This window comes from Malus domestica, chromosome 08 (assembly GCF_042453785.1).
Source record: "Malus domestica chromosome 08, GDT2T_hap1".
NCBI classification, from domain to species: Eukaryota; Viridiplantae; Streptophyta; class Magnoliopsida; order Rosales; family Rosaceae; genus Malus; species Malus domestica.
This window is the reverse complement of record NC_091668.1, coordinates 5699400-5708881: the sequence shown is the minus strand read 5'-3', so window position 1 is coordinate 5708881 and position 9482 is coordinate 5699400. Positions and strand designations below refer to the sequence as shown.

At 37.5% G+C, this 9482-nt stretch overlaps 1 protein-coding gene across 1 annotated transcript; it reads right to left on the bottom strand.

Annotated features, from left to right (window-relative positions):
• Positions 1-978: 978 nt before the first annotated feature.
• Positions 979-6633, bottom strand: LOC103441016 (endo-1,4-beta-xylanase 1-like). The gene is made up of 10 exons (XM_029106811.2): positions 6076-6633; positions 5922-5984; positions 4895-5223; positions 4657-4807; positions 4073-4428; positions 3827-3986; positions 3329-3681; positions 3011-3188; positions 2371-2907; positions 979-2237 (listed from the first exon to the last, which is right to left on the bottom strand). Exons 1-10 carry the CDS (start codon positions 6151-6153, stop codon positions 1122-1124), a joined length of 3321 nt encoding a protein of 1106 aa, XP_028962644.2. The 5' UTR covers positions 6154-6633; the 3' UTR covers positions 979-1121.
• Positions 6634-9482: the final 2849 nt, after the last annotated feature.

Genomic DNA, 9482 nt, shown 5'->3' with positions numbered 1-9482 from the left:
CAAACTAAGATTTTAAAGGATTTTTAAAAGTGATAGATTTAATAGAATTTAAGACTCCTATAAAATTTATATGGATTTTAAAGAATTTGAATGGATTGTGGTGGATTGTGGTTGAAGGATTTGAAATCCTAGGGATGAGGTTGGATTCTTTTTAGTTTTGGTTATATATATTTTTTGCTCTCAAATCCCACAAAATCCACAACTTATTGAAATCCTCCAAAATCTTAATTTTTTAATACACTTAGATTTGGATGGATTCTAAAATCCTTTAAAATATTTTAATTGACTACACATAGATTTGAATAGATTCTAAAATCCTCTTACATCCGAGTTTGACTACACCCCTAAATGTACACAAAGTTTGGTTTCATATCACATTTTAGGTAGCAAAATCCTTTTTCACGGGTCAAATTCGTTTTGACACGAGCATGAATGGGATTAAACACGAAGACGACATGATTATTAAGAATGTTACACGACAATAACAGGATTTACCCGTTTAGTATTCATAAGTAGAAAATTATCCGTAAAATGTAAACCTTTGATCAAACAAAAGAGTTAAAATTTTCATCTTACCTTCAACTTAAAAGGGTTGACCCGGTTAGTTGGTTATGCCACTACGTGTTAAAAGTATCTCATTTTTGCGTTACGCAAGTTGACCCAAAAGATAAAATTACAAATAGATTATTAACAGCATTAGACAATTTGAATTATGACCCAAACACAATAATTGCCAAACATAACTATTGCCAACCCTAATCCATGTATTTGATTTGGTTTTCAAGTTGTGTTATCGAGTCTTGTCTTGTCTTGTCTTGTCCAAAATTGTCACTTCCATCATGCAATTGTCCATTGAACTTCAATCACTTTATGATTACCTTCACGAGCTTAATAGGCTTTTCATCAACCAAAACATTGGCCCAACTGATAAGGCCGGCAGCATCAAAAGTTTCAAGGCCTAGCAGAAGAGTCACAAGATTCACAACCAACAATATGATGTCTCATTTCTTTGACTCAGAATTACAAACCCTTTACATAACAGGCACAACATTGTCATTTGACATTGCATAAAATACGAAAACAACGAAAATAATGACCCTTTAGTGAGTTGAGCAGCAACTTTAGAGAGCAATGGAGACCTCCACTGGGGACTCGCCCTTGTCGACGACGAATGTTTTTACAGGCTTCTTTGAGGCAGTAACAATTTCAACACTGTATGCTCCTGGGAAGCCCCTGAACCTGAACTCTCCCTGCTCGTCAATGTGGCCGTGTGCTTCAGACAGCCACTCTTCCTTGAGAGCCAAGTAACGTTTCCCTGCTTCGTTGATATCCCCTTCTGCATTCACTAAATGCGAATTTTCCCGACTCATAAACAGCTCCCAGAATCCCCAGAGCATTACACCTTCAACTGCGGGATTGGCAAATGCTTCGCGAAGAATCACTTCCAAATCGTCTGCTCTAACATATTCATTAGTGGATGATACATCAAGCTCTGTGAACCAGATTGGAAGGCCGAGAATGCCTAATTTGTCAAGAGCAGAACAAACAATTGGACCCACTGGACTATCAATATGTCCTTGGATGCCAATGCCACCAACAGGTGCACCTTGTTCCTGCAAATCAAGGATTTGATCAATGTATTTTTCCGGTGATGATCTAGTATCGCAACCATCCTCGATGTGATAATCATTCACAAACAGAGTTGCAGATGGATCCAACAGGTTTGCAGTCTTGAACATGTTGGCTCTGATATCTTTTCCCAGTCTGTCCTGATAGAATGAGCCATGCAGCATCTCATTGTTGACATCATAGTGCCTGAACTTCCCTTTGTAGCGTGTGAGAAGATCTGTTAGTCGATTTTGAACAGCTGTTGACAAGTCACTCTGGCTCAATGTACGGATCCATTGCTGCACTGTGTCGATGACTTCCCAGAAAATACAGTGGCCTCGCAATTCTATGTTGTGATTCTTGCACAAGTCCACCATATCATCAGCATCCTTGTAGTTGAAGTTTCCTTGTTGTGGTTCAGTCCAATACCACTTCAATTCATTTCCAAACACAGCCCAGTTGAAGTTTTTAACAAAGAAATCAACGAAATCTTCGTTGTCAGTGTTTGTTCTACTTATACATGTCCCGATTGGAAAACTGTTTTGCGATTGTTTAACTTTCACAAGGCTGCCAAGCATGCTGCTCGAGTCCGATCCTGAAAATTTCAGGACAATATCGCACTTACGAATCTGCATTGCAATAAAAGTGAAAGACTTCAGAACAAATTAGCTCATTTGAATCGTCTATACTTTCGGTTCTTATTGAAGCAATGCTTGGTGAGGAATGATGCTTATGAAACAAATGAGACAATACACCATTTACCTTATCAGTCTGCCTCTTCAGATGTCTAAATCTCGCTGGTCTGTCGACAGGGAATATCTGAAGTCCGGCAACCATTAAGTCTACACCTGCAGCTGGACCTTGGATATAAACCATTACTTTTGATGGCTGCTTCTCAATTCTAAAGGAACCACCGATTTCATGCCATCTAGTGTCACTTGCTTCAACCTGCCCTCCGTTTACCCACTGGTTGTCCACGCCGAGTGCAATGTTGACGTTCTGTGGACCAGTTGCTCCAGCACCAATCCGAACCCAAGCAGACACTTGATATGTCAAAAAGAGTTTCAATTTGTCACCAATCATCTGAGCAGGACCCATCCAAGTCTCCGTGCGCTTGGTTACTAGAATGTAGCAACCACTTAAAGGTTCATGAGGTCCAAGGCTCTCCATTGCCATTGGAGGGAGAACATGTGGTGAACCAGTTCGGACACTCAGAGTACAATTACCAAGTGGAAACCACCCGTTTGTGCCATTACTCAAATTGCTGTTCTCAATTATATTTACTCCAAATGCTGGCAACTACAGAAACAAAAGCCTATATTTTAGTGTGCGTCTACGAATTGAGCTCGAAGAAAACATGCTCAGAAAGTATTAGAGAAAATGAATCATCCATTCAACCAACCTCAATGACTGGTGGAGGTGAAGGAAGAGCTTTCTCAGCATGCTTGACAACAAAACTATTGACAAGAATATCTGTTCCCGCCGGTGGACCTTCAAGATAAACAACTATTTTTGACGGGGAGCCGTTTAAAAGGAACTTCCCCTGCAACTGTGTCCAATCCTTGTCTGTTGCCTGCACACTTTATAGCACACCAACATCCATTAAGATTAAGGCGACATAATGGGAAGGGAAATGATTTCTCATCTGATAGTAACTTAGCAACAAAGAAACAAATAAATCACAATTTCATTGGAAAGAGACGGGGAGAAAGATAATAACTTAGCAATGCCGATATACTGTTCACGCTGATTTGGTGACTGCACCCATAAGGTAGCCCGGACATCAGCAGTAGTGACATTGTTGCCAAATATTTTAACCACAGTGGTTGCCTCATAAGCTAGTTTACGCTGCACTCTTCCAGTGATGTCCTGCTGGATGCCATTCCAGCTCTGTGTGCGTTCTGTTGCAGCTGCAAAAACCTTTCCAGATTGAGGGACGATTTTCCCATCTCCCATTGAATCATGCAAAACAATTTTGCAACCTCTTCCGGACCAATTATTTAAGGCATCCTCAAATTTCGGGTTTAGGATTATATTCTCTTCTCCATCATTGAAATTCCCCGTCCTTCCACTCTTCAAAATATACATTCCAAAATCAATCAGAAATAAATGAATAAAACTAGATTCCTGTGGCTAAAAACTTCTTGAACAAGTTACTGTTACACTTAATTGCTATTGTTTATTATGATTCCATATATAAGGAGCAAGAAAAAAGTACCTGGCATTCACTTGGGCTCGAGGAACAGATCAAAACTGATTTTATAATAAGGTCGACTCCAACCGAAGGCCCTTCCAAATAAAATACAACCCTATCAGGTTTTGTCGACACTGAGAACTTCCCATCCAAATTTCCCCACCTCCCCTTTGATACAGTACATCTGCAGGCAGTTATTACTGTTAAAACAGATTCCTTTTTCTATAAAGAAATAGAAAAATGCACCTGACAGAATAAAAGCACCATTACCTTCCAACTTGCAAATAGTTGGTCGCTGAACCTCGGTATTCCAGCTTCAAAGTTGCCAGGACATCAGTGGAGCCCTGAAGAGGTCCGCAGACTCCAACACATGCAGAAACTAAATATGTGGAGCCTGGGGAAATTCTCTGTGTGATATCTTGCTCCAAACCTTGCCAACTTTCCTTCCGATTTGTAACAACAGCATAATTGCCAGCTTTTACTTTTGGGTGACCAGAATCGGCGGAAACTACAAAGCCATTGCAGTTACTCGGGTGCCAAGAATGCAGTCCTCCAGAGAAATCATGGTTCACTATGATATTTGTGGCATTTCTGCTACTTGAATTCACCAAGTTTTGGTTCTCAGACTGACAGAAAAGGAAGAAGTCATAAGAAAAAAATCAAATGTTTCATCTCTTACACTTCTGCCATCTCCTAAAAGCTCATTTGAAGAAAAGAAAACCAGCTGTATATCTTGTTTCTTAGCTTCGGAAATCTGAACTACAACCCTTAAATAAGCAATCTTTTTCTGTGTAAAACTGTGATTCCATATGTACTTCAGATGTAGCAACAAAAAGGACTAGAAATACAAGTACCTGGCCTTCAGAACAAGAGATCATAACTGATTTTATATGAAGGTCGACTCCAGCAGGAGGCCCTTCCAAATAAAACACCACCCTATCAGGCATTGTCGACAGAGAAAACTTTCCATCCAAACTTTCCCATTTCCCATTTGATACAGAACTTCTGCAGGCAGTTACTACTTTTAAAACAAATACCTTTTACCTTAAACAAAGAATAAATGCCCTAACATTAACAAAACACATGATTTACCTTCCGATTTTCACATAGCCAGTTGCTGAGCCTCGGCTTTCCAGCTTCAAAGTTGCCATGACCTCAGCAGATCCCTGAAGAGGCCCTGAAACTCCCACACACGCTGAAACCGAATAGGTAAATCCAGGGGAAATTCTTTCAGTAATATCTTGCTCCAATCCCTGCCAGCATTGTTGGCGATTCGTAACAACTGCATAACTTCCTGCTGAATCCACAACAAAGGCGTTGCAGTGATTGGGGTGCCAAGAATGCAGCCCTCCAGAGAAATCATGGTTCAGTACGATATTTGGACCGTGACTACTTGAATCAGCAACATTTTCGCTTGAAAACTGCCAGGGAAAGAACAGGTCATTATAATATTGGTGCAAATGCATGGCTGTTAGTTTCTCAAAATCTAGCATGATCAATTATTTTCCTCCGTAAGTGCTAAAATTCAGTGAGATGCTCATATAGCAAATTTGTAAATAGGGTGGACGTAGATTTCCGTAGTGTGTGTTTGTGCGTGAATATATTCATCAATATTTGCAATTCTGCACTTCATAGGCAACCATTGGTGGCATGCCCGAATGCATCCAACAAACATCTAAGAAGACCCAACAATAAACGCTCTTATCATCCACTTTTTCAGTCAATTCTTACCATCCACTTATGGTTTGTTTGGTATTCAAGCTTTCTTAAAATGACTGAAAGCGCTTTAGTGAAATATTTTTGGGTTCCAAATTACTAAAAATTGGTTCTAAAAACATTTTCACCAAAAACGCTTGTATTTCCAAACGAGCCTTTACTCTACAAGTCATTTGCTATTCAAGCTTTCTTAAATCTTAACAAAGAGCAACCCCATCCAAATAAAAAGGCAAAAAAAATACGTTTTCTTGTACAAGTATAGTATAACAACACTGTAGCCTGAGACGGACTAAAGTGTAAACAACATGAAACTACAAGGACGAAAGTGCGACCAAATAAATCATATGGACGAAAGTGAAATCCCAAGTAAACTAGGAGAAAAATAAAATAATAGAAACCGAACCTCCACACTGTCGGCGGCACTGTTGTTGGTCTGTTGGTTCTTCTCCATGGTTTCTTTGGATCCCTAAACCAAATTAAACACCATTTCCGATCAATCAAACACAAACAGTTTATGGGTAACTGCATTTTCCTCCGACAGCTAAAAGACAACATACCTTTGGATGCTTCTGCTTCTGATGATTGCTGTCGTCGGAGACTCCGCTTCTGAAGCGCCAAGGTATGAGCCTCCTCATTCCTCATATATAAACCCCACGATCCAACTGTAAAAACTGAAAATTTGCCGGCGGAAAGGTGAAGCCTACGAAAAGCGCGGGACCATGTTCTATTTTTTATAATTTGTCTGGGTTTAACTTTAATCCAGGCAAAAACAGTTCGATCGACAATCCTTAAAGGCAACAGTTGGATCGACTTGTGCGAAATCTCGAGAAAATTAAGAAAAATCTAATCTTCGGCTTGCAGATTGGAATGCTTGAATTGGAATGGACGCTCCAGACAATTTGAAATACGATTCCTTCTTCTATAATTTAGTCTTTGATTGTAAGTTATCTGAATGCCTATTGGCTCCTAGCCAGCTAATTAGGTGCGACTGGACTTTCAGTTGGAGAAATTTTTTAGTGTGCGGCAACACCGTCCTTTACACTAAGGCGCGATTAGGTAACCATAATTAAAAAACAAAAAGGAATTTGATTGATGGAGAATTGAATTGAGGAGTCATAATTGGATTATTGTTGAAGTTGTTTACTTAAATGTTTTGTAATTGGAGTAAAAATAAAACGAAATTCATATAAGTTGTTTACCAATTCACCTGAATCGAAATGAAAATTAATATGATTACTAAAATATCCTAATCTAAATAATAGAAAATTTCATAACTTTTTAATACAATTCCACACACACACGTGTGTGTATATATATAGTTTTATTAAAATATTAACAATTCCCGTTGGAAAATATTGGTTGGCTACCACCATTGGAAAATATTGATGCATTTTTTCACACTAAAATAAGTCTCCCAACAGCTTTCTAGAACCCACATGATCTCTACATCATCGTTGTTCCATATTCTGCTTTGCACACACATAAGAGAGAGAGAGAGAACACACTTCTTCTTCTTCTTGTTTTTGTTGGGTGTTAAACAGCACGAAACTTTGATCGTTTGGCTATTTGGGAAAGATAGAAATATGGTGTTTTGGTTTGCCTAATGAAAAGTTTTGGTTTTTATGATGGTAGAGGTGTTTTAGGAGTATACATGGGTATTTTGGGTACAAAATTTTGATTCCTAATGGAGTGTTCTACCCGTAACTCAAATACTACCTCTATAGAGGTAATCCAATTCCGGGTAATTCTGGAATTTAATTCCTGATATTGGGTGGTCCCCATAAAAACTCTGATTCCCTAATTGTTAGTAAACGTCAGAATGGATTGGGAAATGTAAAATTCCGTTTCTCTCGATTCCATTCCCGATTGGTAAACACGCCCTAAGTGTTATAATACAGATATTTTTTATTATTTAAGTATTTAACCAATTGTACCGAGTGGAGTCCCGACACACTAAAATTGTATTATTACACATGGAATTTTTTTAATTTTTTCACTGTGTGTGTGTGTGTTAATTGTGTCGCAACATGATGAAGTATACAACGAAAGTGATCCTTGGCACAATGAAAAAGTTTTTTGTGACTGATAGATCACGGGTTCGAATTGTGAAAATAGCATTTTTGCAAAACAAGAGTAAGGCTCCATTTGATAAATGTTTCTTGTTGATCCTCACAAAGCAAGAAGCCTTATTGGCCTAGGGTTGCCCTACGTTGAAGTCTACAATATTTGTATGACATGTTAAATTCATTTGTAACAAATATTGAAATTATTTTTATTTTTTTTAGTACATCAATATTTTTACATTAGAAGGAGGGGGAGTTCGGCTAAGCCAAACAATGGGTAGCCTAATTTAGTATCGAATTCGCAATCCACGAGATTCGAACCTAAGACCTTTCACTTCTAATTGAAAATCGAAAAGGAATACCACCAGACCGTAATACTAAGTGACATAATTATTTCAATTTTTAATGTTTCATGCATTACTATACGAAATGAAAAAGTTTGTGAGTCTCATATTACAATTCATAATTCAATTCATGAAAAAATTGGAATTTAGTGACGTATTTACTTTACACTAAATCACGTCAGGTTTGAATAACCTAATAACTTTTGTACAAATGTATAATTTTTTTTTATATAACAAACGATATTACTCAATGAACTAGTAATAATGTGCACTAAATTCACTTTTGGTGAGAATTTAGAGAGAATCGAATCTGATACCTCTTACTTATAAAAAAATGAATATCACTAAACTATAATACTAAGTGACGGTTCAAATGTATAACTTAAATGTACATTTTTTACGCGCATCCGAGAAAGTTTCGATGGTGTTACTGAATCATTTCTCTACCCAAGAAGCTCTGAATCCGACCCAGTGCAGACATTTTCTTGGCAAACTTGTGGGATTTACTTCTGATTTGGGCTTGTCGTGAAAATATGGACTGCATGCATGTCTCTCCACTTAAAACCCAGAAGCCCAAATGTTTCTTTGAGCTAGTTAAGCCCAATTTCAAAAACCCGTTGGCCCAACCCCATAAGATAATCCCTTGATTAGTTTTTAATTAATCCTTCTCTATTCAAGTGATGCTCCAATATGCTTTATTAAGTGAGTTAATCTCATCTTATGTTTCATATCCACCAGACATTCGCTAAGCACGAAGGATTAAAATGCGGACCGATGAGATTTATCTTCCTATAAACCACCACTAAATCATAATTAACTCCTTAAGTAAAGTAATTAGGGCAACCAAATGCATGGAACTCAATGATTATCCACTAATTCACCGTCATGCACCTAGTTAAATTAGCAAGCATCATATCCAACACTAAGAGCTTGCCTTTTTTGCACATTCTTTGAAAGCGTGGGTACTGTGATCATGTGATTCGATCTTTATTAAAATTTTAAAAGCTAATCTCAAAGTGTAAGTTTGGAATCAACAAATATATTTTTAGAGTGCTAATAATAATTTATAAAAGAAAATGTTATAGTTGCATGAATAAATTTTGGTTGTTGACACATTAGTGCATAAACGGTTAGAGATTTAACGATCCGAGTCGTCTATCTTTTAGGTCTTTTTAAAAAAATTATGTCTACTAGAAATTACACAAATATAAAACCACATGACTATTGAATTAAAAGTTTATGGTTTCTTTGTACGTTTCCTTCACCACAAAATGAATATCTTAATGGTTTGGATTTGTATAAGTTTTTGTAAGGTTGAACTATGAATGGTGTTTAAAAGATAGACAATTTTGAAATGCTAAAATAAATGACGGATTGGCTCACAAAAACGTATGCAAAAATTGTAGAAAAAAAATGTGATGCCATGGCTTCTCCCTCAATAAATAAAAGAGTAATTAAATAAGGGGTGTGTGGACACACACCTCTCAATTTACAGCAGTCGGATCAAATGAATTGAAAAAAAAAATCAAATGACATAAATTAACAAGAGTGCGTGAA